This window comes from Pimephales promelas, chromosome 8 (assembly GCF_988280905.1).
Source record: "Pimephales promelas chromosome 8, fPimPro1.hap1.1, whole genome shotgun sequence".
Lineage (NCBI taxonomy): Eukaryota > Metazoa > Chordata > Actinopteri > Cypriniformes > Leuciscidae > Pimephales > Pimephales promelas.
Window position 1 is genome coordinate 1,347,214 of NC_142776.1, and position 19,952 is coordinate 1,367,165.

A 19,952-nucleotide genomic window follows, 5' to 3' on the forward strand; every position below is an offset into this window, starting at 1 on the left:
TATATGTGTGTGTGCTGTATATAATTATTTTGTATATATAAATACACACACATGCATGTATATATTTAAGAAAATGTGTTATTCATATATAAAATATTTATATAATATAGATTATGTGTATATATTTATATATATACAGAATTTAAGCGCAAATAATTCTTAAATATATACATACATGCATGCATAGGTATTTATATATACAAATTAATTATATACAGCACACACAAATATATTATGTAAACACAGACTTTTATTTTGGATGCGATTAATCGCTATTAATTTTTGCACAGCCCTAATGTGACTCTGACCCCATTGGCAGAATTTTGTTCATTTTTAGCACAAACTCACTTCATTTGGATCAGTTTCACAAAACAAAAACAGCAGTTTCTTTAATCCAAAGCGACTTACAAATGATGAGAGCAGTTTTGTAATTGTGTATATCTAGTAAATGTATCTTGATTTAAAAATATTTAGACAATTATACTGGAAAACAAGAAAAAAAGCTACTTTTCAAGCTGCTTTTTTCCTACAAATGAATTGAAAAGTAATTCATATCTTCAAAGTTAAGTATTTTAAACCTCTGAAGTGTCGCTAATAATAGTGAAATCATTCGGCTTCTGTCAAAATGATTGATGGCCTATTTGATTGACAGGTTTACCTTCCGGTATAGGGGTTAGGGATTAACCTTTGACCTTGTCATCCCTTGATCATGTGTTTTTGACTGTTAGTTTGACCTATTGAGTCTCGCGGTTATATTTAATAGTTTTGACATTAAAGGGATTCTCCACTTTTTTTTTTTTTTGGAAATAGGCTCATTTTTCAACTCCCCCAGAGTTAAGCGGTTGAGTTTTACCGTTTTCGAATGTATTTAGTCGATTTTATGATATTTAGAAGAATATCAGTAAACTGTCTGGTTATTGATATTCTGGTTAATGAATAACTTTATCCAAAAAAAGTGGAGAATCCCTTTAAGATTTGACCTATTGGCTTTCCTAGTCATGTGTCATGTAGTTTTGACAGATGGTTTTGATGATTGTTTGAAGATGGTGCCAAGAAGGGTTATAGGAAGTGTCTCATAGGATCCTCCCTCCGCATTATTGAGCGCATGATTGGGCCGGCTCGGGCACTGTGGAAGTTTCTCACGCTAAAGTTGAAAAAAATTGTTAATTTAAAATTATATATATAATATAAAATAAATATCTTCCTAATTTATGTAACGTGGAAAAAAAATTCCATATATAAATGAGATACTTAAAATAAACATCTTACTAATTTAACTAAAGTTGAAAACCATTCAGTTCTTTAAAGTCAATATCTTACAAAAAAATGACTAAACCAGTTATTTTAAAACAAAAAAATAAATAATATCTGACATTTTTAGCGACATAAAGAAAACATACAGGTTATGAACGGTTCACAAAAATAAAATCATTTTACACACTAACTTACATTTTTAGAGAGATGAAGAAACAATGCAACAGCAATTTGCAATGTTTAGATAAAATAAAAATCATCTTACAGTCTTTAAGTCTTTACGGTCTCTGCGTTTGGTCTGTTTTTTCCTTAAGGGCTTTTTTTCACACCGGTGTTTGGCCTCTAACTCACTGATCTGTGTGTGAGACACAGACCAGTCAGGCTAAATGAGTGCCACTTTCACCCTAGCGCTAATATTTTAAATGTGTTTTAATTAAAAGCATCGTATCTCAGGTAGAGGAGTGCTAAGTTTGACAGTTTTGACATTTATATCAATGAAATACAGCGTTGTGTGTGCCAGAGTTATAAGACATGTACACTAGCGGACACACAGCACTGTTTTCATACAGTCGAACAGAGCGTATAAATGCACCTTGGCTTTGATCAAGCATCATTTTTGGACCAAAAACTTTTGCAGACTCTCTTCTCTGCTCACCTCATCAAAAATGCAAAACAGTGAGTATTTTCTCTATAATTAATTTATGCTACGGTGTTTTAAACATGCAAATATTAAACCTTTTAAAGTTTTAATACATTTGTATCTTCTATTTAACTGAATACTGTAATGATTTTGTTTAACAGTGACCCTAGAGTATAATTTTATTAATATAGCCATAATGATTTTTCTACTTTAACAGCATATTCTATCTCGTACATTTAAAACATGACCATTACAGAAAACTGCATTTTTACATTTTTAAAATAAATCATTTAATATAATTTCTAAGCTGTTTTGCACTCAAAACACAAGCCGATTCCATAAAATTAACATCTCTATTTTTAAATTAAATGATAATGGCGTATATAACTCAATGAATAATAACATATGTTACCAAAATATATTCTCATACAAATTAAACCTAGTTTTATCTAAATGAATATATATATTTTTTTAAATTACATGTATACATTTAAAAAACGCCTTACATTTTCATAGAGCTGAAGTAGTTTTTTACGCGATGATAAAAACAAATCCAAAAACCAAATAAAATTAAAATTTTTTTAAGAAATCTTTTAAAATGTTATAATTTGTTGATGCGACAGTTTGTCTTTCCGCATGAGCAGACATTGGGGGGAGAGCTCATTATATATACCAGGAAACATGCCCTTTGACCTCCTCCATTTGAAGGCTGTTTGTGAAAGAACCTTCAAGTTAGTCCTTAAAGGGTAATTAAACCCCTGGTCAGAGCTAACTGCTAACATCCAATAGGAAAATTCAACTGCAGTAGCCACCGTTCAACCTGAAGAGGGCAGCACTAGGACGTTTTACACCATATATTGTAGAAATAAAACACTTTATACACGTGTCAAAAAAAGTTACTCGAATCAATGACTGGTAAGATCCATTCTTACAGATCATTTACTAAAAAAAGTTGGTTTAGGGTTTAGTTACTCGTTAACCCTTTACCTGTCACCCCCCCCCCCTTTTCGATAATTGACATTAAAATGCACTATACAAACTTAAATGGTTGTAATTCAAGAATGCTTTGGAATATAGACCTAAGTTTGGTCTTGTTTTAAAGAAAACAATCAGCAGATTATTACTAAAGTGAAAGCACTTAAAAAAATTAAAGTATGAAAAAGTTATGGAAGTTATAATTTACAGTAAATCAAATATATTAATTAATATGAAATAAATATTTTACAAAATATGTTTTACTATAAAATGAAAGCTATATATGTAACCAAGTTGTGTTCCAAATTTGAAGTTGATATCACAAAAGTTGAAGTTCCCATGAGATTTTGTTTAGGCGTAGTACCAAAAATAGCCACCGGGTGTAATTCCATTGAATTTAATTGTATGGATTTTGTCATAACAAATTAATAAATTTCTATCCAAATATCACTTCTGTCACTAAATTGAGACTACCTTGAGACTCAGACCTTTCTGACAATATGTGCTTTGTCAAGTTTAGAAAAGGTTTTCATAATAAATTATGAAAGATGGTGCCCAAAAGGGGAGGGGGCTAATAAAAAAATACTGTTTCTATGGTAACGCAACTTCCAATTTCAAAACGGTTTTCACAGGATGAATTCTGAGTTCGTAAGCTTTCAAATGATGCCTAATTTATGATAACTACAAAAATATGTGATATTATAATAATAAAAAATTATATTATATAGACTTCTTACCTTTTTAAAATATAATTTTATCTTTTTTTATTGAAAAATACTAATTATGTTTTATAATGAACTTTTAGCACTAAAAACCAAAGTTTCAATTATTAAAAGTGTGTGTGTCGACTTTTTGTGACAAAGGTCAGAAACTCCTGTAATGACGTTGATTTTTTTTTTAAGGCGCACTCTTGTCATAAATTCATATATTACTGTTCATTCATAATCTGTAAGAAAAAAACAGACCTAAAATATCTATTTAGGAGTCTTAGACCTTTCCAATGATATATAGTTTGTCATGACTAGATTAGGATTTAATAGTAATATAGTGAAGTAAAGTTAGGTTGCCCGTATACGGGCAAGTGACCGTTAAGGGGTTAAAGGTAAGCTGTGTAGGAATTTCTCCCATCTAATTGTGTTTTGCAATTTAGAATCGAATCGAATTGGAGCGTCTGAATCGAGACCCTGCCCTGCTCACTGACTGTGTGTCTGCAGGTCCTTCAGAGAGCGGCGCGCTGGAAACGCTGCCCCCCATCGGGGTGTTCTGGGACATCGAGAACTGCGCGGTTCCCAGCGGACGCTCGGCTGCGACGCTGGTGCACAGACTTCGAGATCGCTTCTTTCAGGGACACCGCGAGGCCGAGTTCATCTGCGTGTGTGACATCAACAAAGAGAACAAAGCCGTCATCCAGGAGCTCAACAACTGCCAGGTGCGCACGAGCATCACACATCAACCACAGCATGACGGCGTTTCATTCGTGATGAGAAAAAACAATCCAAGGAAAATATCTCACCCATAACACGACTAAAGCAAGTGCAAAAGTTCATTTATTTCAGTAATTCAACTTTAAAGGCTGAAACTAATATATTATATAGACTCATTACATGCAAAGTGAGATATTTCAAGCTTTTATTTCTTATAATTGTAATGATTATGAAAACACTGAATAAATAAGAAAATTAAAAAGTTTTTTATAGCTGTAAGACATTATCATCAAATTATAACAAATAAAGGCTTGAAATATCTCACTTTGCATGTAATGAGTCTATATATATATTAGATTTACCTTTTAAGTTGAAATACTGAAATAATTCAGTAATAATTCCTATGGAGGAGTGATCCAACTCTCAGATTTAATTAGGGGTGTACGATATATCGGCCACCATATCGGTATCGGCCGATATTTGCTCATTTTTATGTTATCGTTGTCGGCCCGATAATGAAATTTGGCTGATATATAAAAGCTGATAAATAATGAATTATTTCCTTCAACACTTGACACCTGAGACACTTAAGATGATCTTAATTGCTTGAAATATGATTGGAATCAAAAAGGAAAATATAGTTAAGTGCAAAATGTGCTGTACATGAAATTATAATGAGAACATTATAATTGTGTTAGGGGACGGATTTTTAATTGTGAGACTTTTGTTTTTGCAATCAGGCTTTCAAAAATTATATAAACATTGGATTTAGATTTATCGGCCGATATATCGGTTATCGGCTTTCAAATATAAAGAGTTATCGGTATCGGACAAAATGTTCATATCGGTGCATTCTTAGATCTAATCAAAAATATCGTAATTTGTGCTCCGAAGTCTTACGGGGTTGAACAACACGAGGGAGAGTAATTTCTGACAGAATTATTGTTTTGGGATGAATTAACCCTTTAAGCCATGAAAAAGACTTTTTATATTTTCTAAAATCAAATTACTCGAGTGCCTTGGATTGTTTTTCTTATGAGTGAATCTATCCCTAGACCAGCAGAAGAGCACTTGTATTCATGATTGTTTCATATGCATGTGTTGATTGGCTCGATCTGGTCCTGCTCAGGTGACGGTGGCCCACATTAACGCTACAGCCAAAAATGCAGCCGACGATAAACTGCGTCAAAGTCTCAGGAGATTCGCGGACACACACGCTGCTCCCGCTACGGTCATCGTGGTTTCATGTAGGTGTCCACAAACACACAGCTCTGTTATTTAAATATTTAAGAGTATTGAATTATGACAAATCAGATTTATCCCTGTACATAAAAGTGCTGATGTAATAGAACTACAGTTAAAGACCCAACGACCATATACGATTAATTAGGGCCCGGTTGCATAAACTTAGCCACTATGTTAAAGGGATACTCCACTTTTATTGGAAATAGGCTCATTTTACCACTCCCCCAGAGTTAAACAGTTGGGTTTTACCATTTTCCAAGCCATTCAGTCGATTATTATTTTTTTATTTTTTCTAATATTTAGAAGAATATCAGTAACCAGACAGTTTCTGGTCTCATTGACTTTCATAGTAGAAAAAAAATATACTATGGAAGTCAATGAGACCAGAAACTATCCGTTTATTCTTCTCATTATTTATTCTTCGTGATATTCTTCTAAATATCAAAAAAATTTGACTGAATGCATTCGAAAACTGTAAAACTATTACTACTGTAAAGCCTATTTCCAAAAAAAGTGGAGTATCCCTTTAAAAATGTACGTTAAGAATTAATTTGAGCGCTAGAAATTAGTCAAGAGGAGATCAGTCTTTCTTTTCTGATTCACATTATACAGATCAACCTGACTTCAAAAAGTTAGCACCAGTCTTGAAGAAACTTAACTTTTAAGACTAGTCTATCTATGTCTAAGACTAGTTTATGCAACCGGCCCGAGGAGTTAGAAATGCAATCAATTTAAGACGAGTCAGAATTATAATATTTTGAAGATTTTAGAATTATAAATATAATTTAGGGTCAGAATTATAATTTTTTGAAATTTTTTTACCTTTCTCCATGGTCTAATCTACTTCAATACTTCAGGTTGAATGATTCTGATTGGTTAAGAAGTAGATAAACACTCATGGACAGATAGACTGAAGCATATCTCCATTGATTATGCGGCTGACCCTTAAATTAGGCACGTCGGGACCTTCCAGGTTGCAGATCTGCTTTTCTAGTCTAATCATTTCTAATAATACCATTGTTCCTTAACCTGTAACCAACAAGACTAACACTCTCTCTCACACACACACACACACATAGCTTCAAGGTTGGATTTGGTCTGGCTCTAACTATAAACATGAGAGTCGTCTCAAAACATCCAGATAACACGTTCGTTCTCTCAATGAGAGGACACTTTAATCTAACACCGTGAAGTAAATGGGTGTTTGAATTGAGACTGATCTTTCGTGCACAATCCCATCACACACTTCACATGCGAAAGCGAAACTGAGTTTCTGTGTGTCGTTCCCGCAGCGGATGTGAACTTCGCCAGTGAGCTGAGTGACCTCAGGCACCGACACGGTTTCCAGGTGATCCTGGTGCACAAGAGCCAGGCCTCGCCCGCGCTCCTGCAACACGCACACCTGCGCGTCGCCTTCGAGGAGTTCGTCTCGGACCTCCCGCCCGGCATGATCGTCAAAGCACAGGTCAGCCTCACTCCCTCTGTTCCTGGCCAGTGTTGGGGAAACTCATTCCAAGTAACTCGAGTTATGTAATCAGATTACTTTTTCAAGTAACTAGTAAAGTAATGCATTCGTCAATTTACTTTTTCAAATAATAGCGCTAGTTAGTGTTTCACATTTATTGACTGACAGCCTGTCCCCATGTTTCAGAGAAATAAAGTGTTATTTTAGTTTAGACTAAATGCATTTGCTTATCTCACTGCCACGAAAATATTCAGTATTCTTCAAAATGAATAAAAACAGTAAAATGTAGGGCCAGACCGATATTATCGGCCGATATTAGACATTTTCCAAACGGCAGTTATAATGGCCGATAAATGAATATTTCAAAAATAAAATAAAAACGGATGAAACACGCTTGAACCATGTCACGAGTGTTGTAGTTGTATAGTTTGTCCACCAGAGGGCGCTCTACACCGTCCCTGTTGGCAACACTCGTTGAGTTGGTCACGATACATACATTGCTCGAATAACAATTAAAAGATCATCACCATCAGTTCTCTTAACTCAAATAAGCATGACAAAATTTGTGACTATCATGTCCAGTTTAAAATAAATAAAATATCGGCCGATATATCGGATTTTAAAACCCCAAAATATTTGTATCGGTATCGGCCTTCAAAATCCTTTATCGGTCGGGCTCTAGTAAAATGCAATCTCAGAATTTTACGCAAAACTTTTATAATTAACTTTATGTATTTAATCTCACTTTATTAACCAATGTCTGTTGCTGACCCTAAATGATCTAATTCAACCATACTACTAAACAAAAGTTACTTCACATTAGATTTAGAAATGAGTGTTGAACTTGAATCCTGAATAACAGCAAATATGAGGAAATCTGTGTTTTCCTCAGCCTGAGGCTTATTCATTTCACTTTTGGTGTGAAAGGGCCTTAACATTTGCCCAAAATGTATTTTTTTTTGCTTGTTGTAAAATAAAAGAAAACAAGCAAGCTCAGCCGAGGTGAGAAAGTAATGCAAAAGCAATGTAACATTACTTTTCATAACTTAAGTAATGCAATATTACTTTTTTTAAAATGCAATAGTGTAATGCATTACTTTCCCCAGCACTGTTCCTGACTGCATTCGGTTCTGCATTTTGAGCTCTGATTTGCCAGAAAACAGCTGGTGTTTCTGTGTGAAGGCCGATGCTGCAGTTGTAATCATGTGACTCAGATTCATAATGAGATCCCGTTATTTAAACTTCCCAGCGGCAACTCCCTCCTCCTCTCAGATCTCCCAGAGTGCTGTTTGTGTCTCTGCTCCTCAGCCCAGTTTCAACCTTCTGTTTGTGCACCACCTTCCCACACACCGCGACACCAAAGCTGTGGCCAACCGGCTCCAGCGCCTCTCCAATAACTGTGGAGGGAAGGTGTTGGGAGTGTCCGGCGGCTGCGCCGTGCTCCGGTTCGCTAGTGCCAGTGCGGCCGAACGCGCGCGCAAGCGCATGGAGAACGAAGACGTCCTGGGCCAGCGCATCGTGGTGTCGTTCTCTCCCGACGGCCCGGAGGAGGAAGAGGAGCGCCGACTCTTCCTCCCCGTGGAGAAGCAACGCTCGCCCCGTCGCCGGGCGTCACGGTCGAGAAGCCACGCCCCCGAGCGCCCCTATAGCCCCAGGAAAGCAGGCCACGCCTCCTCGTGCAGCCCTGTGACGAAGCCCCGCCCCCAGGTCAGCTGTGTTCCCGCCTCTGCCCCGCCTCCTCCTCATCATCCTCCAATCGCACGCTTCCTCTCGTTCTCATTGTGCCTGTTCCTCCGCTTGACCTGCTTGCTCCTCCCATCATCATACACACTCACACTCCCTCTCACTCGTTCACACACACACACACTCTCACTGACACAAATACTCTCGCACACACACATTCTCTCATACACATGCGCTCATGCACACTCTCTCAGACAAACGTGCACACTAGGGCTGGGTATTGACACAAATTTCACAATTTAATTCGATTTCGATTCGATATCGATTATTTTGGATATCAGTTACAATAAATGGCAAATTTTCTCGTAACTAATGCTGTAAACTATAGGAGTCTAGTTGGGCTTCATTAGCCTAATATGAAGGTAATAATGAACTGTAGCTATACAAACACTTAAATTACACTTTTATTTATTTTTATAATAAGAAGATTATATGAAATATAAACATTTAAATGGTGGCTGTCATAAAAACTTGCCAGATTTATTCAAATATGCATTAAATATTGCAGAACATTAAGATTATAATGCATATGTAATATGGTGTATATATTTAGAGTTATTTTTTCTAGCTGACTAACGAGTTTATGTGGGTTTTCTGAGGTAAATATGACGATGACATTGATTACAAGCTGTTTAACTGACGTCTTTCCACGGTTGAAACGCTGATTGAGCGAATCAATGTGACGATACAGATTTGGATAAGTTGTCCTCTATCTTTAACACACTTTCAGATGCTCATTCATGTTTATTTGGCGCTGTGACTGGTATTATTAAACCGGAAGAGAGATCAGCGCTGCTGCTTCTCCAGAGCGATCTCACGCCACAGCGACAAAACACTATTTATGTTTTTGAATTTCTAAAGAAAATGGACGGAATTTGAAAATTGAGACTTTGCTTCATATCAATAGTAACAAAGGACAAAGATTATTGCGATAGTGTAATGCATTACTTTCCCCAGCACTGTTCCTGACTGCATTCGGTTCTGCATTTTGAGCTCTGATTTGCCAGAAAACAGCTGGTGTTTCTGTGTGAAGGCCGATGCTGCAGTTGTAATCATGTGACTCAGATTCATAATGAGATCCCGTTATTTAAACTTCCCAGCGGCAACTCCCTCCTCCTCTCAGATCTCCCAGAGTGCTGTTTGTGTCTCTGCTCCTCAGCCCAGTTTCAACCTTCTGTTTGTGCACCACCTTCCCACACACCGCGACACCAAAGCTGTGGCCAACCGGCTCCAGCGCCTCTCCAATAACTGTGGAGGGAAGGTGTTGGGAGTGTCCGGCGGCTGCGCCGTGCTCCGGTTCGCTAGTGCCAGTGCGGCCGAACGCGCGCGCAAGCGCATGGAGAACGAAGACGTCCTGGGCCAGCGCATCGTGGTGTCGTTCTCTCCCGACGGCCCGGAGGAGGAAGAGGAGCGCCGACTCTTCCTCCCCGTGGAGAAGCAACGCTCGCCCCGTCGCCGGGCGTCACGGTCGAGAAGCCACGCCCCCGAGCGCCCCTATAGCCCCAGGAAAGCAGGCCACGCCTCCTCGTGCAGCCCTGTGACGAAGCCCCGCCCCCAGGTCAGCTGTGTTCCCGCCTCTGCCCCGCCTCCTCCTCATCATCCTCCAATCGCACGCTTCCTCTCGTTCTCATTGTGCCTGTTCCTCCGCTTGACCTGCTTGCTCCTCCCATCATCATACACACTCACACTCCCTCTCACTCGTTCACACACACACACACTCTCACTGACACAAATACTCTCGCACACACACATTCTCTCATACACATGCGCTCATGCACACTCTCTCAGACAAACGTGCACACTAGGGCTGGGTATTGACACAAATTTCACAATTTAATTCGATTTCGATTCGATATCGATTATTTTGGATATCAGTTACAATAAATGGCAAATTTTTTCGTAACTAATGCTGTAAACTATAGGAGTCTAGTTGGGCTTCATTAGCCTAATATGAAGGTAATAATGAACTGTAGCTATACAAACACTTAAATTACACTTTTATTTATTTTTATAATAAGAAGATTATATGAAATATAAACATTTAAATGGTGGCTGTCATAAAAACTTGCCAGATTTATTCAAATATGCATTAAATATTGCAGAACATTAAGATTATAATGCATATGTAATATGGTGTATATATTTAGAGTTATTTTTTCTAGCTGACTAACGAGTTTATGTGGGTTTTCTGAGGTAAATATGACGATGACATTGATTACAAGCATTTTTTTTTTTTTTTTTTGGATGCGCGCAGCCGCGATACAATGTCCCATTCATTCAAATGAAACAGGATGACTAATCGATTCTTGAGATTTAAGAATCGATATCGGTTCGTAAAAATGAGAATCGATTAATATCGAGAAATCGATATTTATTACCCAGCCCTAGCGCACACACCAACACACGTGCTCTCATATTCACACACACACACACACACACTGCCACACACTTTCTCAACCGTTCACAAACACAATCTCTCATCTACGCAAATACTTTCCGCGCACTCTCGCGTACACTCACACACATTTGCATACACTCACAGCCACGCCCCCTGAGGAAAGCTGGCCACGCCTCCTCGTGCAGCTCTGTGACGAAGCCCCGGCCCCAGGTCGGCTGTGTTCCCGCCTCCTCCTCATCATCCTCCAATCGCACGCTTCCCCTCATTCTCATTGTGCCTGTGCTGCGCTTGACCTGCTTGTGCTGCTCGTGTGCCGCTGCTCTGTGACGCCGGGATGCTTTACGTGAGACTCCATCTTCCTCTGTCCTCGTCTGTCCTCCCCGTCACTTTCCTGTCTTCCGCCTCATTGGGAATCGGCTGTGTGTTCGCATGTTGTGAAGTTAGTGCTGTGTGTGTGTGTGTGTGTTTGCTGCAGATTGTGTGCGGAGCAGCCCGACCTGTGAGCGCCTCGCCTCAGAGTCACACACTCCTGCCGGCAGCCGGAAAACCTGCAGAGCAGCAGCGCAGCCGGAGGTACCCCCCACACACACACACACACACACACACACACACTTCACTAGTGTTCATCATGTGATTGGGAAAGCTTTATATTTGCAGGGTTTGATTTAGACAAATCATTGATGTTTTTAAAGGGATAGTTCACCAAAAATGAAAATTCTCATTCCAAACCCATAAGACTTTCGTTTATTGTTGAAACAAATTAAATCTATTCTCAATTAACCCTCCGAATAATTTTCTGTTTTGAATTATTAAAAATCACAGCTTCATCAGAAGGTTATTAAAGGGGTAATAAATCCCACCCCGCAGTAAAGGGGTGACACTCTACATCAAGAGTGCAAAAAATTTACACCCACCCACACACACACACACATAATGTTACGAAATGTTACGAATGTTACGAAACTTGGTGACATTTTTGGCATTAGGTATGTGAACACACAAAAAAAATTGAGTTCATGATCCGAGCATGCTATGTGGTCGTAAAAAAAAGTTAGTCACGATTTTGGTCTTTGGTTAAAAATGACCCCCATAGGATATGAATGGGAAATTGACAAACACAAAAATTCACAATTTTTTTTTTTTTTTTTTTTTTTTTTAATAAGAAAGTTTTTGAGATTGTTTCAATAATATATTCAAAATTCAAAAAAAAAAAAATGTGTTCATAAACATCTGGGGAATTCACATGCTTCTCCATAGAGAGCTGTACATGCCATCTAGTGGTTACACCATGACACTACGCTTTTTCTCTATACTGTAACCAGATGGTGCTAATTTTCTTCAAAAAATATTTTTTTTCTGAAGGCCTAGACTCTATATTAAACTAAAATACTGCATTAATATATATTTTTTAAAATAATATATATATATATATATATATATATATATATATTGAAAAATATATATATATATTTCCATTGAAAAAATAGACCATAAATATTGCATAAATATGAATAAATTCAATCAAATGGTCTCAAAATACTAAATTAAAAAGAATAAATATTATAGAGCAAAAATAAATTGCATAGGTTTTACTGGGATGGAAGAAGTTTAATTTTTAGGCCTCCGGTCACTTCTGACCGGGAAGGCCCAGGACATGACTCATAAAGGAAGAGCATCAGAGGGTTAAATCTGAGAAGTCTACAATGGAGGGTGCGTTCAAATATCAGATTATGTTCAATTGTGTTTTGTTCTTATGAGTTTTGAGTGATATGATATTTGTGTGTGTGTGTGTGTGTGAAGGCGAGATTCTCCCGGGCAGCCGTTTCAGGTCAGCACTCCCTCAGCATTCAGCAAACTGAGTTTACAGCGGAGCTTCAGTCCCATGATGCTCTCTCAGAGTTCGTGGTCGTCACGGTAAGCGAACTGCAAGATTATCAAAGGCTTCATAAAACACTCTTGCGTTCTCGTCACATGTGTGTGTGTTGGTCTCTGGTCTTTTTAGGAGTGTGTCCCCCTGCCTGTCCAACCGCTCGTCTCCGCTGAGCGCACCGTCCCCCGACGGCCAATCAGAGCCCTTCTCTGACGGAGCGGACGTTCAGGTCACGAACCTCGACTACAGAATGTCACGCAAGGACCTCCAGCAAATCCTGCGAGACGCTTTTGCTAAACACGGCAGAGTGAGTCGCATCTCACACACATTCAAAACGAGAGTGTGTGTGTGTTTATATTTGATTTATGAGGACATATGAATCCTCATATTTCAAATGCCTTTAAAAACAAAGTGTTTTATTGATTTAAAAATGCATAGTTTTCTGTGATGGGTAGGGTTAGTGTGTGTGTGTGTGAGTGTGAGATGGGTTGGTTTAAGGGTAGGTTTAGGGTGTGTGTGATTGGTAGGGGTAGTGTGTGGTTTAGGTTTATTTTATTTTATTTATTTAGATGGGAAAATTCATATTAATGAACGTACAAGCATAGGCGAACGTAATTACGCCGGATTTAGCACAATGCTAATTTCCATCCGTTTTCCCCTAACACAGACAAATACAATCCTAAAACAAAAACAGACACACAATATACATATCAACAAAACACATGTGAAATTAAAAAATATAGATGTATATAAATAAATTAAGAATAGTAATAATCATAAAAGTATCTCCTATCTTATAGAGAATGTATTGTAGTGCCCATTACAAAAACTCCTAAACATCATTCTAAGATGCTTATTATAAATATCTAAAATAAATCTACCTATCAAATTCAACCTTTATACTAAATGATTACATTTTTGATTTGGTTAAGGGGTTGTGTGTGTGATGGGAAGGTTAAGGGGTTGTGTGTGTGTGTGTTTGTTAGGTTCAGGGGTCGGGTTAGAGTAGGGGAATAGAATATACAGTTTGTACAGTAAAAAATAAAACCCAAGTATTTTTATTATTTATTTAATCAATTATTAATAAAAAATAAAACCAAAAATAAAAACCAATACAGCTACGGAATTTCTTCACGTACATCAAACCTGTGTGTGTGTGTGTGTGTGTGTAGGTGAAGAGCGTTGATCTGAGTCCTCACACGGACTATCAGCTGAAGGCGCGGGTCCACATGAGCTCCCTCCAGCAGGCCATCGGCGCCGTCTCTCTTCTGCACCGCTATAAGATCGGCAGCAAGAGGATTCATGTGTCGCTCGTCACTGGAGCCAGTAACAAATCTCTCGCCTCCCTCAGGTGCGCATGTGACGGGTCAAACTCTCATATCACAACAATCCCAGAAGCTTTTATCATGGTGTTCTCACTGCATTGGATTTAAAGTCTTGTCCCCCTAGCAGTATATCAATATTCAAGCGGGAAAACCTGTTCTAGTAGAGCTCTAAAACAAAAAGAATATAAAGTACACAGACAATTAAAGAGTCAGAACATTTTCAGTCAATATCTAGGGCACGTTTTAGTCAAGAATATGTAAACAAATATTTGTTGCTGTGTTGAAGCAAATACACACATCTGAACGGTGTGAAACATTTAATGTTCAGAAACAGGAAGTAGTGCCGTCTGCTTTGTTTACTGGGGTAGCAGATGCATTTCTGTTGTAGAGCCCGACCGATGAAGGATTTTGAAGGCCGATACCGATACAAATATTTGTTGGTTTTAAAATCCGATATTTCCATATATCGGCAGATTTTTTTTTTTTTTTTTCCAGAAACATGCACAGATTTCCCTAACATTAGTTATTTGTAGTTATTTATGAGTTTTAACTAACATAATATGATAATGCATTTCTTTTATTGTCACAACAGAGGAAGTTCTGAGAAATAAAATAATAATTGAAGAGTTCAGATGCAAAAGCCTCTAAGTGCCATTTGAAATTTTCTTCTAGAATGATCATTTTTATCAAGCTTGTATATTTTAGTTAATTACTTTTACTTAAATGGGGATGAAGATTACCTATGAATTGTCATTTAAGTGAAATTACTGAATTTAAATATACCAGCTTGATAAAAATGATCATTCTAGAAGAAAATTTCAAATGGCACTTATTAGTACATTGCCTTATAAGCTACCTTTGTTCTACACGAGTGTTGCCAACAGGGACGGTGTAGAGCGCCCTCTGGTGGACAAACTATACAACACTCATGACATGGTTGAAGCATGTTTCATCCGTTTTTATTTTATTTTTGAAATATTCATTTATGGGCCATTATAACTGCCGATACCGATAGTTTGAAAAATGCCTAATATCGGCCGATAAATCGGTCTGGCTCTAGTCTGTTGTTACGTTGTCTCCTGTCAGAGAGTGAGTGTGCATTTTCATTCAGTCTCTTTGATGCAGTGTTGGACATTTTATCTGGTTAATAAATTATAATTTTTTTTTTTTAAATCACTTTTTTAAGTGCAATTTCATCATAGGCGGAGTTTGACATTCGAGCCAGGGGGGGCAAAAAAAAAAAAACATGCTAAATAAACACATATTTATTTTTATCCCAAGAAAAAACAGTAAAACAATACACTGATATTTTATTGCCTTTATGTCATTGTAAACAGCTAGAACTTCGCATTAACAGCCACTTCGCGTCGCATCTTCCTTATAGGATCATGAAATGTGGACCACTTTTGCACTGTTAAAATATTATCTTCAACCTTAAAGTTTTCTTTCCTTTTTTCAAAACACATTCTGGCAATGATAATGATTAAAAAACTAGTTAAATTTCGCATTTATACTTCATGAATCATTGAAAAAATTTTAAGACACGGGATTAGGCTACCTATTGGTTTTGATGAGGGGAAAAAAAAAAAACTTTACGAGTGCAGATTAGAACCTCGAACCTCCCGAGTCCTGGATCTGGACCATGTATACACGAAAAAGGGAGTATATGCTTTATATACTCACTATACACATGAAAAAAGTGCTATACTCTGACATTGTGCTCATTTTTATTTATGCAATAAAGGGCGTATATACTTAATATACTCGCTATACTCGGACATTGTGCTCATTTTTATTTATGTACATCAGGAGCTACAGAACATCGTCTTTCAAAACATGACCTACTCGAAAGAGAGAAAAAGAATGAATGCGTACCCAGCACTTGTGAAAATGCCCTTTCGAGTACGTCTCTGTCCCCAGCACATTTCAAATTGACGCCCATTTATCGCAGAAAAGCTTCTCTCAGAGTTAGATGACACAATCGACCGAGTGAGCGATAACTTAAAGAGATTGGGGTTGGTAGTTTCTTACAGCTTTTTTAAGAGAATGCGATTACCCGTTTCAGCCACCGGGGGGCAACGCTCCCCCTGCCCCCCCCCGCAAACTCCGCGCCTGAATTTCATGCATGTTCATATCACAATGTACCGTATATCTGTCTAACCTCGGTGTTGTGTTTGTTTCTCAGCTCTGAGATCATCAGTATCCTCCAGGACGCTCCAGCAAACTGCCTGCATCTCTACAAGTTCACCGAGACCTACGAGAGGAAGTGAGTGACCTATTCAATTCACATTTATTTATATTGCACTTCACACGATACACATCGTTTCAAAGCAGCTTTACAGAAAATGCACGAGTCCTCATTACTATTCAGAGGAAAAACCCTAACGATTATGAATGTAATTTGATGCTTACGGCTCATTGCGTTCAGGTCGTGTTCACAGTCTGTGAGTGTGTTCAGTTTAAGCTGATCGTTGAGTGTGTCCCGGCTTTGGTTATGCATTTCAGAAAAGTACATATAACATTTAGCCAAAAATGTAATAATTTAAGGCAGAAACAGCGAGTAATGAATGTTTGTTAACTTGCCTGTGTGTGTGTGACTGCAGGTTTGGTCATAAGCTGGTGGTGAGTGACTTGTACCGCTTGCCGGAGCTGGTGTGTGTGCGCGAGCAGGGCGGCGGGCGGCTGGTGTGTTTGCTGTCCAGCACTCAGGCCCGGCAGAGTCCGCTCGGATCCGCACACTCTCACGACAGCTCCAACACGGCCAGCCCGGTCCTGTTCGAGGAGCTGGAGTACCACGAGCCCGTGTGCAGACGCCACTGCGCTCAGCAGGACTTCAGGTGAACACACACACACACACACACACGTGTGCAGGGCTCCTACAGAGGCAAACATTGATAGGTTTAAGTCAAAATTAAAAACAAAAATAAAGATAGTTTAAATAAAGATTGCTTGCTAATGCCAACCTAATTATTATTAGTGTTTTCACGTAGGGATGGGCAATGATTAATCGCATCCAAAATAAAAGTTTGTTTTTACATAATATATGTGTGTGTAGTGTGTATAATTAATTTATATATATAAATACCCACACATGCATGTGTATATTTAAGAAAAATGTGTTATTAATATATCAAATATTTATATTTATATATAATATTAATTATGTGTAAATGTATATACATGCAAATATACGCATGCATGTGTGTGTATTTATATATACAAATTAATTATACACACTACACACACATATATTATGTAAACACAAACTTTTATTTTGGATGCGATTAATCGTTGCCCATCCCTAGATATGAGTTTGACTGAAATTTAAGTCCTGAAAAACCTTTGAACAGCCATATTTATGAAAATGTACAATCATTTAAGTGATTTTCGTGCTTAATTTTATTGACAAAACAATCGCAAAATGACGCTGCAACCCGTCTGATACACATATAGAGGCATTTCTCATGACTATGAGTGTGATATTGCTCAACTATCCAAGTATACAGATTTCATTTGTCAGGTCAATCATATATTGAGAAAAAAGTCAGTTAGTTTATCTGTAGCCGTGTTTCCATATCCCCATTAATTTGCGCAAAACTGAAAATGCGCACAACGGAAACATGTCAATTTCGCAAAAACTCCTTTTTATTGCAACACTTTTTCAGGCAATTCGAAAAGAAATATTGTGCAAAACTGCGATGGAAATAGTTTTTGCGCATTTACAGTCACCTGACTTAGACGCGGTGTGTTTAAACAGAAGGCGAGAGCTTCTGAGTCACGAGCTCGAGCAGAAATGAGGAACTTTTCTTGCCATTAATGCTTGGATAACACACACACACACTCATACACGTCTCCTTCCATTAATAGTAATAATGTGTAGTGCGATGGCTCTGAGATATATAAACCTACCAGCGTCCGTGATGTTTGAAATGACTTATCGCGAGAGGAATGAATGCTGTTTTAGTCGCATAACATCGGATAATGGAAACGCCGTCATTTTGCAGTAATTTACCAATACAGATCGGCACAAAATTTTTGCAATTTTTTCTAAATATCGATAAAGTATCCACAGTCATTGCATCTGCTGCGCTTTATTTGTACCATTTTGTTTTTATTGGTTTATTTTTATCTGTTCACTTTCTTCAGAATTTGAAGGTAATAAAGATATTGTTTGATTACTTTAGTGAGATCTCTGATTGAATTCCTTAAACCAAAAAGTAGTGCTTAAAGTGTGTGTACGAACCTCGTGTGTGCTCGCGTCTTCATCCGGGTTTAGCAGTGACGAACCGGACCGTTTCTCCTCTGGTTTCAGTGAATCTGACTTCGATCCGGATTCGTACATGATCCCGTTTGTTCTGGTGTCCCTGAAGGTCCTGGCGGCTCACGTCCACGGGTTACTGCAGAGTCACGAGGGCACTGTGCCTCTTCTCAGGTGACACACACACACACACACACTCCTGCTGTTATCTCGTTGGTCTGGTCTGGTGTCTTTTGCATGTGTGACTGTTTCCTGTCTGCACACAGTTTCCCAGAATGCTACGCTGCAGAGTTCGGTGCGTTGAGCGTTGTGGAGGAGGGCGGGCTGGAGGGAAGCGTCCCGCTGGAGCATCTCATCACCTGCATCCCAGGAGTCACCATAGTAACGGCACAGAACGGCTTCAAAGTCATCAAGTGGATTCACAACAAACCCCCACCGCACAATGCAGGTGAGTGTGTGTGTGTGAATTGAAAGGGTACCAATTATGCAAAATTCACTTTATAATATTAAAATAATGATGTGCACCAATAAATAATTTACAATAAACACTGCACTATTGCATAAAAAAAATTTTGTCATAATTATTGCATTTATACTAATTATACATTTTTTTTTATTATTTTTGAAATTTTCTCAAAACACCAAAAAAGAAAAGAACAAATATTATAAAAAACGAGTAAAAAAAAATAAATCTTTTTTTTGTTTTGTTTATATGAATCCTGGCCTTTGGGTCCATTTGGACCCGAACACCCCGAGTGTGACTCTGAAACGAACAACCCCAGAGGGTTAATTGTCTTGCCGTAGCATTAGTCACATACTCATCTGAAGTTAATGAAGTGCATAAGGGGAAAAGCCTGTGTGTGTGTGTGTGTGTGTGCTCAGATCCGTGGCTGCAGCGCAGTAAGAGTCCGGTTGGGAATCCACAGCTGATCCAGTTCAGCCGAGAGATGGTGGATCTCATGAAGAACCAGCCGTCCTGTTTGATGCCCGTCACCAAGTTCATTCCAGCGTATCACCACCATTTCGCCAAGCAGTGCCGCGTGTCGGACTACGGGTACTCCAAACTGCTGGAGCTGCTGGAGGCCGTTCCTCACGTGCTGCAGGTCTGTGAACACAAGCTCACGTGTAGCAATGTCAAATTGTGAATTTAAAGTCGTCATGAAATGGAAGTTGCGCTAGTCTTTTCTTCTCTATTGTGTCGAGTGAATCGCTTCTGGAACAAGAACAAATGTGGACGGGGCTTGATTGTGTCTGTGAGGAATTGATTGGATGGTTGTGGTTTGCCATTGGCTGATCTCATGTGAGTGACGGGTTATAGCCCCGCCCTCGTCATCGGAGAAGAGAATGAGCCGCAA

General features: G+C 38.4%; 1 protein-coding gene and 1 long non-coding RNA gene across 3 annotated transcripts in view; one reads left to right on the forward strand and one right to left on the reverse strand.

The window, feature by feature from the left end:
* The window catches only part of marf1 (meiosis regulator and mRNA stability factor 1), a 42,562-nt gene that overhangs the window by 7,217 nt on the left and 15,393 nt on the right, over positions 1 to 19,952 (forward strand). The window contains exons 5-16 of one of the 2 annotated variants that reach the window (XM_039656628.2): positions 4,084 to 4,298; positions 5,423 to 5,540; positions 6,831 to 7,003; positions 11,620 to 11,717; positions 12,945 to 13,058; positions 13,147 to 13,321; positions 14,187 to 14,365; positions 16,525 to 16,605; positions 16,943 to 17,176; positions 18,652 to 18,771; positions 18,864 to 19,045; positions 19,480 to 19,700. In XM_039656628.2, coding sequence (XP_039512562.2) covers positions 4,084 to 4,298; positions 5,423 to 5,540; positions 6,831 to 7,003; positions 11,620 to 11,717; positions 12,945 to 13,058; positions 13,147 to 13,321; positions 14,187 to 14,365; positions 16,525 to 16,605; positions 16,943 to 17,176; positions 18,652 to 18,771; positions 18,864 to 19,045; positions 19,480 to 19,700 — 1,910 coding nt within the window. Of the gene's footprint in view, positions 1 to 4,083; positions 4,299 to 5,422; positions 5,541 to 6,830; positions 7,004 to 9,803; positions 10,305 to 11,619; positions 11,718 to 12,944; positions 13,059 to 13,146; positions 13,322 to 14,186; positions 14,366 to 16,524; positions 16,606 to 16,942; positions 17,177 to 18,651; positions 18,772 to 18,863; positions 19,046 to 19,479; positions 19,701 to 19,952 lie in introns of those variants that run through there. The other variant, XM_089133696.1, reaches the window with a different exon arrangement.
* Positions 14,356 to 18,722, reverse strand: LOC148977618 (uncharacterized). The gene is made up of 3 exons (XR_016169420.1): positions 18,583 to 18,722; positions 16,485 to 17,215; positions 14,356 to 14,507 (listed from the first exon to the last, which is right to left on the reverse strand). It is a non-coding gene; the product is annotated as an uncharacterized LOC148977618 (long non-coding RNA).